Consider the following 25,590-nt stretch of genomic DNA (forward strand, 5'->3'; position numbering starts at 1 on the left):
TCATTGAAAATAAGAACAGAAACCCAGCTTAAAACCCCAAACGGCAAGCAATACAGGTGTAGAAGCACGGTGGCTAGGAAAAACTCCCTAGAAAGGCTGGAGCCTAGGAAGAAACCTAGAGGAACCTAGGGGTGGCCAGTCCTCTTCTGGCTGTGCTGGGTGGAGATTATAACAGAACATGGCCAAGATGTTCATAGATGACCAGCAGGGTCAAATAATAATAATCACAGTGGTTGTCGAGGGTGCAACAGGTCAGCCAGTTGGCTTTTCATGGCCGATCCCGATACGCACGCCACCAACCGGTATCTTTTTTTGTAAAGTACTGTATCTGTATAGGGACTTCGGCGAACAGTAAATCATTGAATGCTTTCAATATGTCTGTATGCCTTGTGGCATTTTTCAAATCTGCTTAAACTTGACTATATGCAGCATGAGTGGGTAGCTAACAAGATCCATTCCAGCCAGAGGTTCCTCACAGTCTTGCAACAGTATGACACGAGGCAAGTGCTCTTGCCCTTTATCTGTCTTCTCAATGAAAACTAGTTTGAATTATCAAGCATATATTTTATGGAAAGAGATGTGTGTTTCGGAACAGTGCATCATGCTGCCTTTTTGACAACATGACCGAGCGGCATAGATTACTGTTCGACAGTGGTGTAAAAATACTTTAAAATACTACTCAAGTAGTTTTTGGGTGCGATCTGTACTTTTACTTTACTATTTATATTTTGTTTTACTTCACTACCTTCCTATATAAAATAATCTACTTTTTACTCCATACATTTTCCCTGACACCAAAATGTACTTGTTACATTTTGAATGCTTAGCAGGGCAGGAAAATGGTCCAATTCACTAAACACGAATGCTTTGTTTGTAAATTATGTCGTGGGGGTTGGCTATACATCAATATAAAAAACAAGAAAATGGTGCCGTTTAATTTAAGGAATTTTAAATATTTAATACTTTTACTTTTGATACTTAAGTATATTTAAAACCAAATACTTTTACACTTAATTGTTCCAAACCGCTCTGCCAATAAAAGCTAGTTTTCAGGTTGTATACCCCGCACCACATTCCTAACTGTGGGTTAATGCACTTAGACCACTCCCATACAGTCCTAGCAAAATTCTTGCTTGATACATTTTCTTTGTTAAACTATTTTTGTTGCTTTTTTACCATTGGACATTTTTAAAATTGTAACGATTACAGTACATTTCTTAGATGTTACCGAGTAATGATTTAATATTGAGATCAAAACGGCTGCACTGGGCCCTCAACTGTCCTTGAGGACATGAAAAAGGTCACCGGCGTGATTACACCAACTTTCTCAGACAAACAATGTAAAGACAATTTTTTTAGGCAAGGGTGGTTGTCTCAAGTCTAGATATCTCTAGATAGCTAAGCAATTTATTACCGAGCACTGTTTTGCGCTTACTACCATTGTCTGAATATCTGTCCTCATGTTAACACAATATACAATGAATGTTCTTGACTCAGTGTTGCTCTGTTGTAAGTATATGGGTCCTTTAATTTTGACTCTTTCCTGTTCCATGTAGGTAAAAATCCAGCCTGTCGCCAAGTATGACTGGGAGCATAAGTATTACTACGGCAACCTCATTGCGGTTTCTAACGCATACCTGGCATATGCCATCCGAGGTGAGTTTGGAACAGTGGTGGCTGGTGGAAGTTTTAAATGTGGAGGAAAGGAATAGTAAAATATGGAATGGTCTCAAACTCATCAAACACCTGGTTTCCATGTTTGATAGCATTCCATTTACTCCAGTTCATTCATTATTATTAGCCATCCTCCCCTCACCAGCCTCTGGTGTGGAACCATGCATTATACCATCCCTTGTTACTTGGTATGATCTGATCATTATATATACACATATACAGTTGACGTTGGAAGTTTAAATACACCTAAGCCAAATGCATTTAAACTATTCCAGACATTTAATCCTAAGAAATGATCCCTGTCTTAGGTCAATTAGGATCACCACTTTTATTTTAAGAATGTGAAATGTCTTAATAATAGTAGAGAGAATGATTGGTTTATTTCAGCTTTTATTTCTTTCATCACATTCCCAGTGGGTCAGAAGTTTACATACACTCAATTAGTATTTGGTAGCATTGCCTTTAAATGGTTTAACTTGGGTCAAACGTTTCGGGTAGCCTTCCTCAAGCTTCCCACAATACGTTGGGTGAATTTTGGCCCATTCCTCCTGACAGAGCTGCTGTAACTGAGTCAGGTTTGTAGGCCTCCTTGCTCGCACATGCCTTTTCAGTTCTTCCCACAAATTTTCTATAGGTTTGAGGTCGGGGCTTTGTGTTGGCCACTCCAATACCTTGGCTTTGTAGTCCTTAAGCCATTTTGCCATAACTTTGGAAGTATGCTTGGGGTCACCAAGCACCCCCAGAACATGATGCTGCCACCCCTGTGCTTCACAGTTGGGATGGTGTTCTTCGGCTTGCAAGCATCTCCCCTTTTTCCTCCAAACATAACAATGGTCATTATGGCCAAACAGTTTTATTTGTACAACCTTTGTCCCCATGTGCAGTTGCTAACCGTAGTCTTGCTTTTTTTATGGTGGTTGTTGAGCAGTGGCTTCTTCCTTGCTGAGTGGCCTTTCGGGATATGTCGATATAGGACTTGTTTTACTGTGGATATAGATACTTTTGTACCGGTTTCCTCCAGCATCTTCACCAAGTCCTTTGCTGTTGTTCTGGGATTGATTTGCACTTTTCGCACCACAGTACGTTCATCTCTAGGAGAGAGAACGCGTGTCCTTCCTGAGCGGTATGATGTCTGCGTGGTCCCATGGTGTTTATACTTGGGTACTATATTGTTTGTACAGATATACATGGTACCTTCAGGCGTTTGGAAATTGCTCCCAAGGCTGAACCAGACTTGTGGAGGTCTCCCATTTTTTTTTCTGATTTCTTTTGATTTTCCCATGATGTCAAGCAAAGAGGCACTGAAATAAATCTACAGGTACACCTCCAATTGACTCAAATGCCAATTAGCCTATCAGAAGCTTCTAAAGCCATGACATTTTCTGGAATTTTTCAAGCTCTTTAAAGGCACAGTCAACTTTGTGTATGTTAACTTCAGACCCACTGGAATTGTGATACCGTGAAATAAACAATTGTTGGAAAAATTACTTGTGTCATCCACAAAGTAGATGTCCTAACCGACTTGCCAAAACTACAGTTTGTAAACAAGAAATTTGTGGAGTGGTTGAAAAACAAGTTTTAATGACTCCAACCTAAGTGTATGTAAACTTCTGACGTCAACTGTGTGTGTATGTATGTATGTATGTATGTATGTATGTATGTATGTATGTATGTATGTATGTATGTATGTATGTATGTATGTATGTATGTATGTATGTATGTATGTATGTATGTATGTATGTATGTATGTATGTATGTATGTATGTATGTATGTATGTATGTATGTATGTATGTATGTATGTATGTATGTATGTATGTATGTATGTATGTATGTATGTATGTATGTATGTATGTATGTATGTATGTATGTATGTATGTATGTATGTATGTATGTATGTATGTATGTATGTATGTATGTATGTATGTATGTATGTATGTATGTATGTATGTATGTATGTATGTATGTATGTATGTATGTATGTATGTATGTATGTATGTATGTATGTATGTATGTATGTATGTATGTATGTATGTATGTATGTATGTATGTATGTATGTATGTATGTATGTATGTATGTATGTATGTATGTATGTATGTATGTATGTATGTATGTATGTATGTATGTATGTATGTATGTATGTATGTATGTATGTATGTATGTATGTATGTATGTATGTATGTATGTATGTATGTATGTATGTATGTATGTATGTATGTATGTATGTATGTATGTATGTATGTATGTATGTATGTATGTATGTATGTATGTATGTATGTATGTATGTATGTATGTATGTATGTATGTATGTATGTATGTATGTATGTATGTATGTATGTATGTATGTAATGTATGTATGTATGTATGTATGTATGTATGTATGTATGTATGTATGTATGTATGTATGTATGTATGTATGTATGTATGTATGTATGTATGTATGTATGTATGTATGTATGTATGTATGTATGTATGTATGTAGGTAGGTAGGTAGGTAGGTATGTAGGTAGGTAGGTAGGTAGGTAGGTAGGTAGGTAGGTAGGTAGGTAGGTAGGTAGGTAGGTAGGTAGGTAGGTAGGTAGGTAGGTAGGTAGGTAGGTAGGTAGGTAGGTAGGTAGGTAGGTAGGTAGGTAGGTAGGTAGGTAGGTAGGTAGGTAGGTAGGTAGGTAGGTAGGTAGGTAGGTAGGTAGGTAGGTAGGTAGGTAGGTAGGTAGGTAGGTAGGTAGGTAGGTAGGTAGGTAGGAGAAATTTCCTGTATTACTAAATCATGAGAGCAAACCACCACACAAATCAGAGTTATCATAAAGTCCATCTTTAATTATTATGAGCTCCATCACAACCCTGTGACTCTCAGATCAATTCAGTGTCTAATAAATGAATTCTCTGAGAGTGCTTACTCATTGCAACTGAGATCCTTTATAGCAAAGACACATAGCCAGACAGCATTGGCTGTAACTGAACTGAACCCTGACAGAGAACAGATAACTGCAAACGGCCAACAGTATTATAAAAAATACATTCTAATGACAAATATCTCACATAAGCATGAAATAAAATATTTATAATTGTTACCTAAAGAATTCTGATTCTGCTACGACAATGTATATATATTATGCATATATATGCATGCAGTGCCTTAGACCGTTGCACCATTCGTTGGCTTCAACATTGTAAACTGAAATCACTGCCACTGAAACATTTTGAGAGCTTATGATGATATAGTGCACTCTAGCCTACTATAATAACTTCACACCTACAAACCACCCAAAAATAGGTCACTATAACTAACAAAGCCTATGAAAAACCTGTTATTACCACAGGTAGCCTAGTTGTTAGAGCATTGGGCCAGTAACCAAAATGTTGCAGGATCGAATCCCTGTGCTGACAAGTTCAAATCTGTCTTTCTGCCCCAGAGCAAGGCAGTTAACCCACTGTTCCCCGGGCGCTGAAGATGTTGATTATGGCAGCCTCCCCTCACCTCTGATTCAGAGGGGTTGGGTTAAATGCACATTTCAGTTGTACAACTGACTAGGTATCTTCCTTTCCTTACTACCATTACTACTCCTGTCACTACCACTATTAAGATTAGCTGGCACACCACATTTACATCAGTAAATGTCCTTTTTTAATTTACAATAGGTGGCAATATCACAGATTGCCTTCATAATAAGCATATACAGTTTTATTTCAAATGGATAGCAAAATCACAGGAATGGTTTCAGATCAAACTTAACATTCAGACTAAAGGCAGCGAGGGTCTTTAAACTAAAGATCTATGTGGCCTTTCATTTTAACAATGGGGGAAATTCCAGCGGGAGCAGAAAATATTTTTGTAATCTCTGATTGTTCTGGCAATTCTTACATAGGAATGTTGAACATGCTTTTCACATTTGTATCACAAACCATTTTTGCGTAGATCATGATGAAACAGGCAAAAAAAAAAATTTAACCTATACATGCTGCCTGTGAACTGTACATGATACAGACATCTTGGTGTCGTTATACTCCTAGGTGTGCTCTAACATGGAGAATGTCTAGATTCTGAAATAAAATTGTTCACATACCATTGATTCAACTTATGATTTTCTCAGAACTACCCTTTTTGATTTTGTTCATTTTGACTTTGTTTGGAACAGTATATGCTACAAGTACATCAGATTTCCAGTGGGCTCTCTGCTAATTCTGAAGTTATGATACCTTTTATAAGCACCACCAACAGTGTATGGGAAAATGGATTCAAAGGGACTCCCTCTGCTGGTGATTATTGAATGTGCAATCCTAAAGGAGGGCTGTGATTGGTTAATGATATGTCAATTTCTATGTTTAAAATTTGTCCAGAAATCCAAATACAGTGCTTTCGGGAAGGTTTCAGACCCCTTGACTTTTTCCACATTTTGTTACGTTACAACCTTATTCTAAAATAGGTTTTTTAAATTTAAAAAACATCAATCTACACACAATAGTCTATAGTGACAGAGCAAAAACAGGTTTTTAGATATGTTTTCAATGGGAAAAAAATAAAAAACAGGAATACCTTATTTACATAAGTTTTCCGACCCTTTGTGATGAGACTTGAAATTGAGCTTAGGTGTGTCCTGTTTCCATTGATCATCCTTGAGATGTTTCTACAACTGGGAGTCCACCTGTGGTAAATTTAATTGATTGGACATGATTTGGAAAGGGGCACACCTGTCTATATAAGGTCCCACAGTTGACAGTGAATGTCAGAGCAAAGACCAAGCCATGAGGTCAAAGGAATTGCCCATAGAGCTCCAAGAATGGATTGTGTTGAGGTGTAAATCAATTACTTTTATTTAATCCATTTTAGAATAAGGCTGTAACGTAACAAAGTGGAAAAGTCAAGGGGTTTGAATACTTAATGAATGCACTTAAAATAAAATAATATTATTCAAATAGTAAAATAATTTTAAATGCCCGTTCCTGCCGAAAACACACATTACCAAGACTGTCAGGTGCAAATGTGCTTGTGAACAATTCCCTTTTTATTTGTTCTAAGCATTTTGAGTGGCGCGTAGTGAGAATGGAATAATGATTATTCTTGTGTCCTTTAAAGAGATCACGTCTCAATTTGTTTAGAATTTTCTTGATGTCATTATTGATCTGACCATTTTGTACCCCTTTCATTGGATTTTCTTTGTATTTCATGTTCTGGAAATACACATGTCTTACTCTGACCTTACGTACCCATTCAGATTTGTATTCCTTTTTTTTTTTTGCTTTGTCAGCCCCAAAAATTGCACTTTAGAAACCTGCTCTTGGCATTTTGCAGCCAGAAATGCATGGTGTTGTTGCAAAGGTTAAAGGAAGGTCTATTTATTTGATTAACAGTGGATAAGAAATGTATTTGCTTTTGCCTGTGTGACTGCCAAGACCCCTGTGTTATATCTCTTTGGCTGGAATCTTGATCTCCCTCTACCTGTCATCAAATCACTTAACTTTATAGTGATGACAGAATTACAAACGACTGGAGGTTATAGAAATCTGTGGTAAAACATACACTGAACTAATATTGTGTTTTTCCCAAGTACTGCACTATGCCTTGGACCCTTGGCATTCAACTTTGCTTTAGCTATCCATGTAAAAACCAAAAGGTCTGGATTGATTCTGAATGTGACAGAAGTTGGCAAACTCATGTTTTGTACTTGTGTGCAGGAGCAAACAACCAGGCCATGATCCGTGTGTTGAGCTTGGGCTCGGCAGAGCGCACCCTCCTGAAGGGCTTCACTGGTGCAGTCACAGATCTGGCCTTCGCACACCTGGACTCCACCCTGCTGGGATGTGTTGACGAGGCCGGTAACCTGGTCATCTGGCAGCTCACCTGCCATAGCAGCAAGATCCTGTATCCTCCTCATTCTACTCAATAATAGCACTTCCCTTGGTTCTTTCCTACTGTTTCATGTAACAATATACATTTACCTGGTTTTGACCATTTAAAAGCACATTGTATAGGATAGTGTGACGTGTGTACATCTGTGTGTTATGCACCTTAACCCACATACTTCCCAGCGATCAAGTCATTGTCCACGTCCGGAGGCCTGAGGACACACCTCTGAACTCCAATAGGAGGTTGATCTGGTGTCCCTTCATCCTAGAGGACAATGAAGAGAACCCTGAGGATGCCAGCCAGACCCTGGCCCTACTGCATGAAGACAGAGTATGTACAGTGCCTTCAGAAAGTATTCACACCCATTGACTTTTTCCACATTTTGTTGTTACAACCTGAATTTAAAAATGATCAAATGGAAATGTCACTGGCCCACACACAATACCCCGTAATGTTATTGGAATTATGTTTTTTGATTATTATTTTTTACACATTAATAAGAAAATATATAGAAGCTGAAATGTCTTTAGTCAATAAGTATTCAGCCCTTTTGTTATGGCAAGCCTAAATAAGTTCAGCAGTAAAAATGTGGTTAAGTCACATAAGTCACATATGATTTTTGAATGACTGTCTCATCTCTATACCCCACACATCCAATTATCTGTAAGGTCCCTCTTTCAAGCAGTGAATTTCGAACACAGATTCAACCACAAAGACCAGGGAGGTTTTCCAATGCCTCGCAAAGAAGGGCACCTATTGTTACATGGGTAAAAAAAAATGGAATGTCCATTTGAGCATGGTGAAGTTATTAATTACACTTTGAATGGTGTGTAAATACACTGTCACTATAAAGATACAGGCGTCCTTCTCCTGCCCAGAGAGGAAGGAAACCCCTCAGGGATTTCATCATGAGGCCAATGGTGACTTTAAAACAGTTGCAGAGTTTAATGGCTGTGATAGGAGTAACATGAGGATGGATAAGCCACAGTGCAGTTACTCTACAATACTAACCTAAATGACAGAGTGAAAAGAAGGAAGCCTGTACAGAATAGCAAATATTCTAAAACATGCATCCTGTTTGCAACAAGGCACTAAAGTACTGAAAACAATGTGGAATAGAAATGAACTTTGTCCTGAATATAAAGCGTTATGTTTGGGGCAAATCCAATACAACACATTACGGAGTACTACTCTCTGTATTTTCAAGCATATAATAGTTGCTGCATCATGTTACGGGTGTGCTTGGAATTGTTAAGGCCTGGGGAGTCATTTCAGGTAAAAAAAAAACGGAATAGAGCTACATATTGGCAAAATCCTAGACAAAAACCTGGTTCAGTCAACTTTCCACCAGACTTTGGGAGAGAATCACCTTTCAGCAGGACAATAACCTAAAACTCAAGGCCAAATGTACACTGAAGTTGCTTACCTAGAAGACGGTGAATGTTCCTGATTGGCCGAGTTACAGTTTTGACTTAAATCTGCTTGAAAATCTATGGCAAGACCTGAAAATGGTTGTCTAGCAATGATCAACAACCAATTTTGAGGTAGAATTTTGAAAAGAATGATGGGCAAATGTTGCACAATCTAGGTGTGCAAAGCTCTTCGTCTTACTCAGAAAGACGCGCAGCTGTAATCGCTGCCAAAGGTGATTCTAACATGTATTGACTCGGGGTTGAATACTTCTAATCGAGCTATATTAGTGTCTTATTTTGTTTTACAAACGGTCAAAATATTCTTCCAATTTGACAGAATATTATGTGTAGATCATTGACAAAAAATGTAAACTATAACCATTTTAATCCCACTTTGAAACACAACAAAATTTGAAAAAGGTTCTTCCTGAAGGCACTGTATGCCCTGCTTACACATAACCGGAATATTTACAAATGCTGCCACCTCCTCCATTTGTACCATTTCCTTTACACCCTCCCTCCAGCTGATTGTCCTATTTCTCCCCAGGCTGAAGTGTGGGATCTGGAGATCCTCCGCAGCAACAATGGCACCTGGCCAGTAGATGCCACTGAACTGAAGGATGGAGTTATAACCATAAAAGGACATACAGATGTAGGGCATTTCAATAATTTAGTAATCACATGGTCTGTTTCCAGTATGGAAAGCACTTATTTACGGGCTGGTTTTTAGTGTAGAAATTGAGAATGGATTTTTTCTGTTTTTCTCCAGCGCATCAGTGAAGGTGCCCTGTCTCCGGATGGCACAGTCTTGGCCACAGCCAGTCATGATGGATATGTAAAGTTCTGGCAAATCTACATTGAAGGACAGGACCAGCCAAGGTAGACATTTTTACTCACTTACTAAATTTTTTACTATTCAATTATATTCTTGAACATTCCAGCTGTTTCTTGCCATTACTTTCCATCTGTTTCTCTATGGTTACTTTGACTTTCCTTTGTGAAGTCCTCTCCCCGGCTTCTTCCACAGATGTCTACACGAGTGGCAGCCCCACAACGGGAACCCCCTTTCCTGCCTGCTGTTCTGTGACAACCACAAGAAACAGGACCCAGAGTAAGTAACTACTGTTCCCTACTGCTGCTTTACTCTTTATCTTAACAGGCGTTGGGAGGATTTGGGGTATGAGACTTTGTTTTGGGGGGGGGGTTGTATTTTTTTTTTAATAATCAGACTTCATTTTAAAATCGGTAATAAATACATGTTCATTTTGAGTTCCACAGGGTTAGGTAGACACGTGTAGGTGCCATCTTTTTAAGCATTACCCAATGCAATCAGTCATTTTCTCTTAAGCGCCCACGAGAGATTAATACATGTTCTTCCCCTTTTGCCTTTCTAGTGTTCCATTCTGGCGCTTTCTGATTACTGGAGCTGATCAGAACCAGGAGTTGAAGATGTGGTGCACAGTGTCATGGACCTGCCTGCAGACCATCAGGTCTGACTGTTTTACCTGTGGGTTTCGCTATGCTTTTATGCTTGCAAGTTGTCTGTTACTGGACACGTTTTAACAAGAGCCTATGTACATGTGCTCTAGGTTCTCTCCAGACCCGTTCAACTCCTCAGTCCTGCCCTGTCTGAAGGCCAGTCTGGACCTGTCTGCAGAATGCCTCATCCTCAGTGACGTACAGAGAAAGGTCAGAATAACTTATGTTCTGCTGTGTCACTATGATCTTTCAACTGTAATCCTGTTGGATATTAGTATAATGAGTAATTGACCCTGGTTTGTGTTGTCCCTCTAGGTGTTGTATGTGATGGAGTTGTTGCAGGACCAGGAAAAAGGCAGAGCCAGCTTCACAGCCGTGTCAGAGTTTCTGCTCACACACCCTGTGCTTAGCTTCGGTGTTCAGGATGTCAGCCACAGCCGCCTGTGCCACACGGAGGTCCTCCCGCCAGATGAGGAGAGCGAGAGTATGACTGCAGGTGGGCTTCACCTTTTATACCCGTTACCACTGTAACCTGATCTAAAGATGGGCTGGTCTAACTCTGAATTATCATGGGTCAAATTTTTGCTTATGTTTTATTAAGACTTGTTCTTCCCTTTATCTCTAGATGGCAACCAGGGCACAATGGAATCCAAAGCTGGGATCCAAATCAAGCTATATTGTGTTCACACAAAGTGAGTGTCCTTATTCATGGTCATTATTACCATATTTACTAAGAGGTCTGCATTTAAATTATATAGTATCCCATTTCATACACCCATATGGGTGTTTATATATTCTTCTGCCCACAGGTCCCTTCAAGATGTGCAGATCTGGTTCCAGCCAAACCTTGGCTCTGGCTCATCCTTGTTCCTGCCTCACTCGAACTCAAATAATGGCTTTGGTGAGTTAGGTAAACTGTTAGTCTTCATAAACCAAAACTATCCTCTTCTGCGTTTTAAGTGAGATTTTAGAAATGTTATCCCAATTTTTCATGGATAAAAATCCATATTTGTACTTCCCTAGGTTTTTCAGATCACTTGACAGACATGAGTGTGGAAGGTTTGAGCTCTGATAAGGAGTCTGGATGCGGCTCCGAAAATGATCTCTGCAAGATTCCGGCTCTTGCTGACTTCCTGTCCCCCTCCGGCACTGCTGCTATGCCCAAGCTCATGACCCCTGACGCCTTCATGACCCCCAGTGCTTCAGTATGTCCTGTTCCAAATGCTCTCTATTCTATCAAAATTACAGTGAATATCCAAGGATGGAAGATTACTCCTGGATCTTGATCCTGCTTTTCATTTTGTTTCTACCTTTCTCCCCCAGGTCCCAGCCTCCCCAGGCAGCAGTGCCAGCAGCCTGACCATAGTGACAGCCATGAGCAGCAACTCTGACAGTGGCGCCAGGTAGGTCTACTCAAGAGTGCATAACAGGGGAGGAATTCATAATTGATTAGAATGAGCAGGCAAACCGATTTGTGGTTTGACATCCCTGACTCCAGTGATGGTAATGTCTGCAGGGGAGGAGAGGAGCTGACCCAGAGCCCTAAGATGTCTGTGGAGAGCAACTCCATCCTCATCGCAGGCTTAGGGGACAACATGCCGGTAGGCCATACATGCACGCGCAGACACATACACACTCACAGCATGATGCCGTCATTACACACAGTTAGAAAGCAGAATGTGTGCCACACAATTGGAGAGTCTGAGGGGCTAAAGTAACGTGTTCATGTCAACTTACAAGACCTTTCGTCCCTCTCCATCGTATGTGACATTATCCTTACTCCTTGTTCCATTTTGGTCTTCCCGGCTGTCTCATAAAGATGTACCATCTTCCACAAGAGACCACTCCTCATACGCTCATGTTCCCCCTCACCTACCCCCTCCGCCCTCTACAGGGGCTTCCTTCTCCAAACCCGCCCCTCTCGCTGGACCCGCAGGTCATTGAGCCTATGCTGATTCAGCAGGCCTCTCCTACCCGGGCCCGCTCTCCGGACGTCATCTCGTCTGCCTCCACGGCCATGTCTCAGGACATACCTGAGATCGCCTCTGAGACGCTGCAGCGAGGTCTGGGGGGGGTGTCTGGAGCTGAATCTCGAGAAACTCTCCCAGCCCTCCACACAGACAGCATGGCTTCTGCAGCCTCAGCTCTTCACCTCCTCTCTCCACGAAACCGGAACAGCTCTGACCATGGCCATCTACCCCTGGAGCTGGGTGCTGTAGTAGGAGCAGTGGAGGCGGAACAGAGGCTCAGTAACACCCCCTCACTACTGGAGAACGCCCTGTCACAGGAGAATGCCGCTGCCTCCTGCTCAGACAACAATGTGAGCCACCCGTGGCCTGCAGCTCCTGACATCACACGGGAAACACGCAACAGCCTGCGAGACAATGGCCTGGGAGACTGGTAAGTTCACACACTGACATAAGCACAATGTCTTTACCGATGCAAGAAACCCCAGAGCATACACGGGTCTCTTTGTTTCTCTTAGCTCGAGGGAGGAAATTAAGGACAGACACATGTCCTCTCCATACCACAGACGCACCTACCACTTAACCCAGAATGACAGTCAGGACGCCAGTGCAGAACAGAGGTAAGATAGACATCTCTGGAACTCCCCTTCAGTTCTCAATTACCCTGGAAGGCTGTGGTATTTGCTGTGTTTTTTTGGAGGTCAGTGCTTGATTTGAAGTTTGCTTGTAAAGGTAAACTTGATTCTGATTTAAAGCTGTTACACATAGGATGTTTTTGCATTGTAATTTCAGAAAATGTCCATAATATCTGGCGCTAATAGTGCAATTATGGTGTTTCACAGTATTACTTACCCACCAGTGTTGTGAATGGCTGTGATATTCGTCTATTGATTTTGCTTGCCGGAGCAGCATCTGTTGTCAAACTGCGAAAGCTGTTCTGACCATGGATGTGTTATCTAGTGGAAATCGCTATTTTCTTGGTTGCTAAAATTCAAACCGTTTGCTCAATTTCAGTTTGTGAGAGAACTAGCACTGAATAGCTTAGGAAGTCATTTTACCATCTAAATCCATGTGAAAAATGTTTTCAATTTCAAAATATTGTTTTTACTGCTGTTTTGAAGTAGGGCTGGCCCCGGTTGACCAAAATCTTGATCAACCGTTTTTTTCCATATGGACACATACAACAGTGCAGTTACAGCTTAATTCAAAAATGTATTTTATTGTTAAAAATCTCATCAATCTACACACAATACCCCATCATGACAAAGCCTAAACAGGTTTTTATACATTTTAGCAAATGTATAAACATAAATGTAATATTTCAGTTATGCAAGTATTCAGAACCTTTACTCAGTACTTTGAAGCACGTTTGGCAACGATTAAAACCTTGAGTCTCTTGGGTATGACGCTACAAGCTTGGCACACCTGTATTTGGAGAGTTTTTTTCTCCATTCTTCTCTGCAGATCCTCAAGTTGTCAGGTTGGATGGGGAGTCTGCACAGCTATTTTCAGGTCTCTACAGACGTGTTTGATCAGGTTCAAGTCCGGGCTCTGGCTGAGCCACTCAAGGACATTCAGAGCCACTCCTGCATTGTCTTTGCTGTGTGCTTAGGTCATTGTCCTGTTAGAAGGTTAACCTCTCTTGGGTAGGGGGCAGTATTTTCACCTCCAGAGTAAACTACCTGTTGCTCAGGCCTAGAAGCTAGGATATGCATATAATTGGTAGATTTGGATAGAAAACACTCTAAAGTTTCTAAAACTGTTAAAATAATTTCTGTGAGTATAACAGCCGGGAAGAACTATTGGATATGAGAGCAACGTCAACTTACCAACATTACTTCCAGGAATCTGACTTTCCCAAAGCGAATCCTGTGTTTGGACCACCACCTAGGACAATAGATCAGATCCCAGTAGGCAACCCAAAACAACGGCGCCGCACAAGGGGCAGATGGAGCGGTCTTCTGGTCAGGCTCCGCAGACGGTCACATCGCTCACTGCTCCCGAGGTATACTACTCGCCAATGTCCAGTCTCTTGACAACAAGGTAGACGAAATTCGAGCAAGGGTTGCCTTCCAGAGAGACATCAGAGATTGTAACATTCTGTTTTTTATTTAATTTATTTAATCTTTATTTAACCAGGTAGGCTAGTTGAGAAAAAGTTCTCATTTGCAACTGTGACCTGGCCAAGATAAAGCAAAGCAGTGTGACACAGACAACAACACAGAGTTACACATGGAGTAAACAATAAACAAGCCAATAACACAAACAAGTCGATGACACAGTAGAAAAAAGAAAGTCTATATACAGTGTGTGCAGAAGGCATGAGGAGGTAGGCAATAAATAGGCCATAGGAGCGAATAATTACAATTTAGCAGATTAACACTGGAGTGATAAATGAGCAGATGATGATGTGCAAAAGAGCAGAAAAGTAAATAAAATAAAAACGGTGTGGGGATGAGGTAGGTAGGTTGGGTGTTTTCACAGAAACATGGCTCACTCGGGATACGTTAGTCGGTACAGCCTCCCGGTTTCTTCACGCATCCGCCGACAAACAAACATCTCTCTGATAAGAAGGGCGCGGGTGTATGCCTTATGATTTACGAGTCGTGGTGTGATCATAACAACATACAGGAACTCTAGTCCTTTTGTTCACCTGACCTAGAATTCCTTACAATCAAATGCCCAACCGCATTACCTACCAAGAGAATTCTCTTCCATTATAATCACAGCCATATATATCCCCAGCAGTCACCTTGACGGCCTTGAAAGAACTTCATTGGACTCTATGTATACTGGAAACCACATATCCTGACGCTGCGTTTATTTTAGCTGAGAATTTTAACAAAGCTAACCTGAAAACAAAGCTCCCTAAATTGTATCCGCTTATCGAATGCGCAACCCGGGCTGGCAGCATTATGGATCATTGCTACTCTAACTTCCGCGACGCATACAAAGCCCTCCTTCGCCCTCCTTTCGGCAAATCTGACCGACTACATTTTATTGCTCCCATCCTATAGACAGAAATGAAAACAGGAAACAGAAAGCTTGTCCGACCAATTTGACCCCACGCTTCAAGATTGCTTCTATCACGTGGACTTTGATATTTTCTGGATAGCCTTATACAACAACATTGATGTATATGCTGATTTTGTGAGCGAGTTTATTAGCAAGTGCATCGGTGATGTTGTACCCACGGTGACTATTAAAACCTTCCCCAACCAGAAACCATGGATTGATGGCAGCGTTCGCGCAAAACTGAAAGCGCGAACCACTGCTATTAATCATGGCAAGGTGACCGGAAACATGACCGAATACTAACAGTGTAGCTATTCCATCCGCAAGGAAAACAAACAAGCTAAGCGTCAGTATGGAGACTGGAAAGTAAAGTCCCAATTCAACGGCTCAGACACGAGACATGTGGCAGGGTCTACAGTCAATCACGGATTACAAAAAGAAAAACTCTTTGCTCACTTTGAGGAGAATACAGTGCCACTGACACGGCCCACTACCAAAACCTGCGGGCTTTCCTTCACCGCAGCCAATGTAAGTAAAACATTTAAACGTGTTAACCCTCGCAAGGCTACCTGCCCAGACGGCACCCCTAGCCACATCCTCAGAGCATGCGCAGACCAGCTGGCTGGTGTGTTTACGGACATATTCAATCAATCCCTATCCCAGTCTGCTGTTCCCACATGCTTCAAGATGTCCACCATTGTTTCTGTACCCAAGAAACCAAAGGTAACTAAGCTAAATTACTATCGTCCCGTAGCACTCACTTCCGTCATCATGAAGTGCTTTGAGAGACTAGTCAAGGATTACATCACCGACACCCTAGACCCACTTCAATTTGCTTACCGCCCCAATAGGTCTGCAGACAACGCAACCACACTGGAAAATAACCTCACACTCAACATCAACAAAACAAAGGAGAAGATGGACTTCAGGAAACAGCGGAGGGAGCACCGCCCTATCCACATCGACGGGTTAGTAGTGAAGGTGGAAAGTTTTTTTTGGCGTCCTGTGCAGGGGTTATGTAACAGTATAACTTTAGTCCGTCCCGCTGCCCCTACCCGGGCTCGAACCAGGGACCATCTGCACACAACAACTGACACCCACGAAGCATCGTTACCCATCACTCCACAGAAGCCGCGGCCCTTGCAGAGCAAAGGGAACCACTACTTCAAGGACTCAGAGCGAGTGACGTCACCGATTGAAACACTATTAGCGCGCACCACCGCTAACTAGCTAGCCATTTCACATCGGTTACATTACACGTGGTCTGCCACTGCGAGGACGATCAGCTTTACGTCCTGTCTCCCTGTTGCGCCGTCTCAGGCGTCTCACAGTACGGACATTGCAATTTATTGCCCTCGCCACATCTGCAGTCCTCATGCCTCCTTGCAGTATGCCTAATGCACGTTCACGCAGATGAGCAGGGACCCTGGGCATCTTCCGTTTGGTGTTTTTCAGTCAGTAGTATGGCCTCTTTAGTGTTCTAAGTTTTCATAACTGTGACCTTAATTGTCTGTCTGTAAGCTGTTAGTGTCTTAACGACCGTTCCACAGGTGCATGTTCATTAATTGTTTATGGTTCATTGAACAGGCATGAGAAACGGTGTTTAAACCCTTTACAATGTGAAGTTCTTTGGATTTTTTGAAATTATCATTGAAAGACAGGTTCCTGAAAAAGGGACGTTCCTTTTTTTGCTGAGTTCATTTCATTTTAAAGATTGTGTTCTATACACGTGTTGTGTATTTGATGAAGAGCTCATCTGTAAAAGTATTGATGCAGGGTTAACCTCCTGCTAAAATTAAGGTTAAATAAAATATGTAAACCTGAGTTCCAACTGTATCCTTAATAGAGGTTGAGCTGACCTCTGGGAGCCAACTCCAAAGAGACCACATTCAAGTCCTCCATCCCCCACTCATTCAAATGTGGGAAATGGTTACTCCAGTCTGACCCCTGCTGCTGTCTCTGACTCCACACCCACCCCCGCCCGGCCATCTAGAGGTGTGAAGAGGCCAGCCCAGAAGGGGAGGAGGGCCAGTGCACCAGCGGCAACTAACACAGAGGGAGAGGACCATTGGGACACTGTGCTATAAGATGATGTGGAGCCACTCCCACCAACATTTCAATCTAAAAAGACAGCCAGGATCTCAACAGGACGTGACTGGAAAGTACAAAAATTATCCCCAGCTTCCTCTATCAAAGTATGGCCTTTCTTTTGCATTTCAAAGACAACACATCAAAAAACATTTTTTATTTGACCAGATCTGTGGTGTTATATTCTCCTACATTGATTTCACATCTCCACAAACTTCAAAGTGTTTCATTTCAAATAGTATCAAGCATATGCTTATCCTTGCTTCAGGTCCTGAATAACAGGTAGTTAGATTTGGGTATGTCATTTTAGGCAGAAATTGAGATGAAGGGTCTTATCCAGAAGAGGTTTTAACCCTAAAAACAATAGAAATACCTTAATTACATAAGTATTCAGACCATTTGCTCTGAAAATCAAATAAAAATGTATTGGTCACATACACATGGTTAGCAGATGTTAATGCGAGTGTAGCGAAATGCTTGTGCTTCTAGTTCCGACCGTGCAGTAATAGCTAACAATTGAACAACTATCTTATAAACACAAGTGTAAAGGAATTAAAAAGAATATGTACATATAAATATAATGTGCGATGGCTGTGCGGCATAGGTAAGATGCAGTAGATGGTATAGAGTACAGTATATACATTTGAGATGAGTAATGTAGGGTATGTAAACATTATATAAAGAGGCATTGTTTAAAGTGACTAGTGATACATTTATTACATCCAATTTTACATCGTCTCTCGGTCCCAGCTTTGATGCACCTGTACTGACCTCAACCTTCTGGATGATAGCGGGCTGAACAGGCAGTGGATCGGGTGGTTGTTGTCATTGATGATCTTTATGGCCTTCCTGTGACATCAGGTGTCCTGGAGGGCAGGTAGTTTACCCCCGGTGATGCGTTGTGCAGACCTCACTACCCTTTGGAGAGCCTTACGGTTGTGGGCGGAGCAGTTGTCGTGCCAGGCGGTGACAGCCCGACAGGATGCTCTCGATTGTGCATTTGTAAAGGTTTGTGAGTGTTTTTGGTGACAAGGCAAATTTCTCCAGCCTCCTGAGGTTGAAGAGGCGCTGTTGCGCCTTCTTCGCCACACCGTCTGTGTGGGACGACCACTTCAGTATGTCCGTGATGTGTACGCCAAGGAACGTCGGTATCGGCTTGATGTCTCTCGTTTTAATGCCGATGTGCAAAACCGATTTCAAAGCTGACGTGCATACCTATATAACGTAGGTACATGACACAAATTTTGCGCTAACATCGCTTTCCTAACCTAGCCCACAATGTCTGCTGTGTGGACCGAGCAGTCAACAAGTCTAGCAGTCATTTGAAAGAGTAAGAACTTCAGCGAGACAACTCAAAGGCTTAATTCATTAATGCCAAGATAATGTAATTCATTCTCCTTGACAATCAACCGTTCTCTGTTGTGGTGATGTTGTCTTTCGCTGACTGGTCGAGGACCGGTACACGTTGCCCTACCGGAGTTACAGTAATGGCGTCACTGCTATTAGCTTCACGACATGTACTATGGAACACCGTTTGGGTCTTTGAGTGTCAAAAAAAGATATGTCAAATAACACAGTTCTATTATATAATGTTGTGGGTTCTGAATTTGCACGTACAAGCCAAGTGCCACCACTACTATCAGTATCACTGTCAAAGCTGTACAAAAGTCTGCAAACACTGGCCACAAACGATGTGTTTACTATACCGCATTGGTAATAAAGCATGATTTGTTTGACCGCAACTTCTGGGGTAGCTAGCTAGCTAGCTTTAGCTTGGTACCTAGACGGCACCAATACAACCTTCCTGAAAACAATGACCAGTAGAAACTGCAGTCATTTTTACTATTCATAGCAATGATTTAGGAATCCTTGTATGTACGGTGAGGGGAAAAAAGTATTTGATCCCCTGCTGATTTTGTACATTTGCCCACTGACAAAGAAATGATCACTCTATGATTTTAATGGTAGGTTTATTTGAACAGTGAGAGACAGAATAACAACAACAAAAATCCAGAAATACGCATGTCAAAAATGTTATAAAATGATTTGCATTTTAATTAAGCTTTACAGGATCAGTGTCCCAAAATTGGGACAGTTGCTGCTCAATATGATATGTGAAGAGAATGGCGGTGTAAACAGCCAATCTTCTGGGACATAGAAATGTCTTATTTCATCAGAAAGCTTAAATGATTGTTAATCTAACTGCAGCATCCAATTTACAGTAGCTATTCCAGCCCCAAAAAATATCATGCTATTGTTTGAATGCACAACAGAACACTTATCAAGGTAACTGGTTTGATAAATTCACCTCTGACGTAAAAAGTACACTTACATTCAGTAATCTTGCTCTGATTTGTCATCCTGGGGGTCCCAGAGATAAAATGTACCATCGCTTTGTTTGATAAAATCAATTTTTATATCCGAACACGATCTGTTGTATACATTGCATGAATTCCAACTCCAACAAAACAATTTATTAAATAAAAGAAGAATCTGCAAAATGTTGTTAAACCCAGTCAGGTTTGGTTTCTGTGCAATCCTCAGACAATCAAGAAGGCAACCAAACTTGTTTAATCATTATACATTAACCGAAAGGTTGCTGAACGGAGTCCCCGGTCCACCAACCTTTAGTATTATCTAGTCTAAATATGGCATGATTCCACCAATTGTAACCTCATGCATCACTTTCAAAGAGGTACTTTTTATTATGAAGGCAAAACGCAAATTAAACTATTTTGCCTAATCCTTATTTGCGGCAAACAAGTGGCTACCTAGCTAATACAGCGAGGGGAAAAAAGTATTTGATCCCTTGCTGATTTTGTACGTTTGCCCACTGACAAAGAAATGATCCGTCTAAAATTGTAATGGTGGGTTTATTTGAACAGCGAGAGACAGAATAAAAAAAAAAATCCAGATAAACTCATGTCAAAAATTTTATACATTGATTTGCATTTTAATGAGGGAAATAAGTATTTGACCCCTCTGCAAAACATGACTTAGTACTTGGTGATTGCCAACAAGGGTTTTGCCACCAAGGTCAAACGTTTCTTGTAGTTGGCCACCAGGTTTGCACACATCTCAGGAGGGATTTTGTCCCATTCTTCTTTGCAGATCTTCTCCAAGTCATTAAGGTTTCGAGGCTGACGTTTGGCAACTGGAACCTTCAGCTCCCTCCCCAGATTTTCTATGGGATTAAGGTCTGGGGACTGCCTACGCCACTCCAGGACCTTAATGTGCTTCTTCTTGAGCCACTCCTTTGTTGCCTTGACCTTGTGTTTTGGGTCATTGTCATGCTGGAATAACCATCCACGACAGGAAGGAGGTTCCACCCAAGATTTGACGGTACATAGCCCCATCCATCATCCCTTTGATGCGGTGAAGTTGTCCTGTCCTCTTAGCAGAAAAACACCCAAAGCATAATGTTTCCACCTCCATGTTTGACGGTGGGGATGGTGTTCTTGGGGTCATAGGCAGCATTCCTCCTCCTCCAAACACGGCGAATTGAGTTGATGCCAAAGAGCTCCATTTTGGTCTCATCTGACCACAACACTTTCACCCAGTTGTCCGCTGAATCATTCAGATGATCATTGGCAAACTTCAGACGGGCATGTATATGTGCTTTCTTGAGCAGGGGGACCTTGCGGGCGCTGCAGGATTTGTCCTTCACGTCGTAGTGTGTTACCAATTGTTTTCTTGGTGACTATGGTCCCAGCTGCCTTGTGATCATTGACAAAATCCTCCAGTATAATTCTGGGCTGATTCCTCACCGTTCTCATGATCATTGCAACTCCACGAAGTGAGATCTTGCATGGAGCCCCAGCCCGAGGGAGATTTGACAGTTATTTTGTGTTTCTTCCATTTGCGAATAATCGCACCAACTGTTGTCACCTTCTCACCAAGCTGCTTGGCGATGGTCTTGTAGCCCATTCCAGCCTTGTGTAGGTCTACAATCTTGTCCCTGACATCCTTGGAGAGGTCTTTGGTCTTGGCCATGGTGGAGAGTCTGGAATCTGATTGATTGCTTCTGTGGACAGGTGTCTTTTATTCAGATAACAAGCTGAGATCAGGAGCACTCCCATAAGAGTGTGCTCCTAATCTCAGCTTGTTACCTGTATAAAAGACACCTGGGAGCCAGAAATCTTTCTGATTGAGAGGGGGTGAAATACTTATTTCCCTCATTAATACATGTGCAAATATTTTTAATAAAAAATATATATATGCATGTTTTCACTTTGTCATTACGGGGTGTTGTATGTAGATTGATTGAAGAACATTTTATTTAATTCACAAAATGTGCGATAGAGGAAGGGGTCCGAATACTTTATGACTGCACTCTAAGTATTTTAATCAAATCCACTATATGCTGAACTTGTTTGATGCTTTAAGTGAACTGTTTGAGGAAATAATTAAGACACACAATTGACTGGAGGGAGTACGACTGTAATTAATTTGATTGTGCTGGGCCTGACTTGCTGTATTAAAAATAAAAACAGCAAGTGACTTTGACTAGCACCCGTTGTCTCTCTTCTCCCAGCTGCAATGACCACCATAGAACATGAGCAGTGTTTATTGCGCTGTCTGTGTTGCTGAAACTGCAACATAATGGCAGCCATTTCTGACTGAAAAGTGATGTTACCGAAATCCCTAATTTGTTTAGGAATAACATTCCCTATTCTCTCAACCCTTGCTGTCTCTACGTGACACATGCGCGTGACCAATCGGACATGCTCTATAGCATATCATAGTCACATCAATAAATTGGTTATAACAGGCTCTGAACGCCGTAACTCATCTGACGGCAAAATGGATGGACGTGACAAACTCGAATCATGTTTATTTGTTGCTCAGGAGGTAAAAAGGTCACGTGTGGAATAAATTTGACTAGTTGTTGAAAGTACTGGAGATCAAGAAAAATAATTATTGATTGATACAGTAGCCTAATATAAGTATTGAAATATAGGCCTAAGTTACGGTTTCAAGATTAAACAGGATGCGTTCTTAAACCTACAGCTCAATGGTGGCTATACTAAGCCTGCTAATGATAATGACATTACTTGTTGTTATTATTACGATGATCATCATAATAGTAATAATAACACTAAGGAGATTAAATAAAAGGAGCGTTGCTCTTATTATAAATAAAATATTTCGGACAATTTACACTTTTTTTTTTTTTTTTAGAAATAATACGAGAGGCTGGTCTAACGGGGGGGAGTGTAACGCCTGTATTACAGCATAGCGAAGATTAAAAACAGATGAATTCGTGTAATTGTTTGTCCGACATGTTGTGGTTGCCTGAGGCTTGGTGGTCACGGAATCAATAGGCTACTAAACAAACACTCAAAACATTCAACAGAAGCAGGATCTGTCTTATTTCTGTAGATATCAAATTGTATTTGTCACATGCGCCGAATACAACAGGTGTAGACTTTACAATGAAATGCTTCCTTGCAAGCCCTAACCAACAATGCAGTTAAAAAAATGTAAATACCTAAATAAATAAAATATATATACAGTGCCTTGCGAAAGTATTCGGCCCCCTTGAACTTTGCGACCTTTTGCCACATTTCAGGCTTCAAACATAAAGATATAAAACTATATTTTTTTGTGAAGAATCACAAGTGGGAAACAATCATGAAGTGGAACGACATTTATTGGATATTTCAAACTTTTTTAACAAATCAAAAACTGAAATTGGGCGTGCAAAATTATTCAGCCCCTACTTTCAGTGCAGCAAACTCTCTCCAGAAGTTCAGTGAGGATCTCTGAATGATCCAATGTTACCTAAATGACTAATGATGATAAATACAATCCACCTGTGTGTAATCAAGTCTCCGTATAAATGCACCTGCACTGTGATAGTCTCAGAGGTCCGTTAAAAGCGCAGAGAGCATCATGAAGAACAAGGAACACACCAGGCAGGTCCGAGATACTGTTGTGAAGAAGTTTAAAGCCGGATTTGGATACAAAAAGATTTCCCAAGCTTTAAACATCCCAAGGAGCACTGTGCAAGCGATAATATTGAAATGGAAGGAGTATCAGACTACTGCAAATCTACCAAAACCTGGCCGTCCCTCTAAACTTTCAGCTCATACAAGGAGAAGACTGATCAGAGATGCAGCCAAGAGGCCCATGATCACTCTGGATGAACTGCAGAGATCTACAGCTGAGGTGGGAGACTCTGTCCATAGGACAACAATCAGTCGTATATTGCACAAATCTGGCCTTTATGGAAGAGTGGCAAGAAGAAAGCCATTTCTTAAAGATATCCATAAAAAGTGTCGTTTAAAGTTTGCCACGAGCCACCTGGGAGACACACCAAACATGTGGAAGAAGGTGCTCTGGTCAGATGAAACCAAAATGGAACTTTTTGGCAACAATGCAAAACGTTATGTTTGGCGTAAAAGCAACACAGCTCATCACCCTGAACACACCATCCCCACTGTCAAACATGGTGGTGGCAGCATCATGGTTTGGGCCTGCTTTTCTTCAGCGGGGACAGGGAAGATGGTTAAAATTGATGGGAAGATGGATGGAGCCAAATACAGGACCATTCTGGAAAAAAACCTGATGGAGTCTGCAAAAGACCTGAGACTGGGACGGAGATTTGTCTTCCAACAAGACAATGATCCAAAACATAAAGCAAAATCTACAATGGAATGGTTCAAAAATAAACATATCCAGGTGTTAGAATGGCCAAGTCAAAGTCCAGACCTGAATCCAATCGAGAATCTGTGGAAAGAACTGAAAACTGCTGTTCACAAATGCTCTCCATCCAACCTCACTGAGCTCGAGCTGTTTTGCAAGGAGGAATGTGTCTCGATGTGCAAAACTGATAGAGACATACCCCAAGCGACTTACAGCTGTAATCGCAGCAAAAGGTGGCGCTACAAAGTATTAACTTAAGGGGGCTGAATAATTTTGCACGCCCAATTTTTCAGTTTTTGATTTGTTAAAAAAGTTTGAAATATCCAATAAATGTCGTTCCACTTCATGATTGTGTCCCACTTGTTGTTGATTCTTCACAAAAAAAATACAGTTTTATATCTTTATGTTTGAAGCCTGAAATGTGGCAAAAGGTTGCAAGGTTCAAGGGGGCGAATACTTTCGCAAGGCACTGTATAAAGGATGAACATTGAAGGTGCTACACACAGGATTTTTTTGTTGTAGATTTCTTAATAATAATAAGAAGAAATAAATAACAAATAATGAGAACACAGATATATCTATCTATATGGATGATTTATATAGCCAGGCACGTTTAACAGGCTATTGATTATAGACCTAATTAAGTTGGGTTTCCTCTCTCCTCACTTTTCTTCGACAATTATAGTAAGTGTTGCTTTCTCATCTCCTAATTCCGCCGCATTGTTCTCAACACCAATATGCTGGTCAATGTTGCTATTATGCCCAAAGCAACATGGTCTTGAAAAAGGTGCCCATTCAACAGCGCACTGATAAGTTTCAAAACCGTGGACAACGAGCACTATCCAATGTGGGAGAAAGCACATTTGTTATAAAATAATATTATTTTTGTTCTGCACCATTGTTCTTACATAATATAACTATATACAATTTCTGTAGCAAATGTCTTAGTCCATCACTCTGTGCCAGGCCCATGGCCTCGACAATGGATCATTCCACTCAGATATGCACGAGTCAGACAGGTGTCTTGTACACCATGATTTTTTTATTTGCTACTGCTCAACTAAATCTCGATCGACCAACAGCCTTTTGACCAAACAATCGACCAGTCGACTAAATGGGGTCAGCCCTAATTTGAAGCTGGTGGACCAAAACCACGGTTTGAAGTTTTGATCAGCTTCAAGAAGTTGTAAAAACAATATTTTTTCTTATTGAAACTATATTTCACAGTGATGATTTCAATGGTACAATGATTGACTAAACTGCTTGTTTTCTCACAAACTGAAATTGAGCAAATAGTGTAGAATTTTTGCAACCAGGAAATTAGCCCTTTCCACTAGATAACACAGCCACAAAGTCAGGACAGCTTTCCCAGTTTGACAACAGATGCCACTCCGGCAGGAGATATCAATAGGCGAATATCACATCTAATCACAACACTGGCGAGTAAGTAATACTGTGAAGCA

At 41.1% G+C, this 25,590-nt stretch overlaps 1 protein-coding gene across 9 annotated transcripts in view; it reads left to right on the plus strand.

Moving 5' to 3' along the window:
* Positions 1–25,590, plus strand: part of LOC109867368 (enhancer of mRNA-decapping protein 4) — a 45,497-nt gene that overhangs the window by 10,848 nt on the left and 9,059 nt on the right. The window contains exons 4-19 of one of the 9 annotated variants that reach the window (XM_031801933.1): positions 1,557–1,656; positions 7,347–7,533; positions 7,701–7,848; positions 9,478–9,582; positions 9,700–9,809; positions 9,934–10,041; positions 10,325–10,420; positions 10,520–10,619; positions 10,725–10,905; positions 11,035–11,101; positions 11,219–11,319; positions 11,433–11,614; positions 11,733–11,812; positions 11,908–12,010; positions 12,229–12,809; positions 12,895–12,996. In XM_031801933.1, coding sequence (XP_031657793.1) covers positions 1,557–1,656; positions 7,347–7,533; positions 7,701–7,848; positions 9,478–9,582; positions 9,700–9,809; positions 9,934–10,041; positions 10,325–10,420; positions 10,520–10,619; positions 10,725–10,905; positions 11,035–11,101; positions 11,219–11,319; positions 11,433–11,614; positions 11,733–11,812; positions 11,908–12,010; positions 12,229–12,809; positions 12,895–12,996 — 2,351 coding nt within the window. The remainder of the gene's footprint in view (positions 1–1,556; positions 1,657–7,346; positions 7,534–7,700; positions 7,849–9,477; positions 9,583–9,699; positions 9,810–9,933; positions 10,042–10,324; positions 10,421–10,519; positions 10,620–10,724; positions 10,906–11,034; positions 11,102–11,218; positions 11,320–11,432; positions 11,615–11,732; positions 11,813–11,907; positions 12,011–12,228; positions 12,810–12,894; positions 12,997–25,590) is intronic. The other 8 variants (XM_031801935.1, XM_031801936.1, XM_031801934.1 and 5 more) reach the window with 8 other exon arrangements.

This window comes from Oncorhynchus kisutch, linkage group LG22 (assembly GCF_002021735.2).
Source record: "Oncorhynchus kisutch isolate 150728-3 linkage group LG22, Okis_V2, whole genome shotgun sequence".
NCBI lineage: Eukaryota > Metazoa > Chordata > Actinopteri > Salmoniformes > Salmonidae > Oncorhynchus > Oncorhynchus kisutch.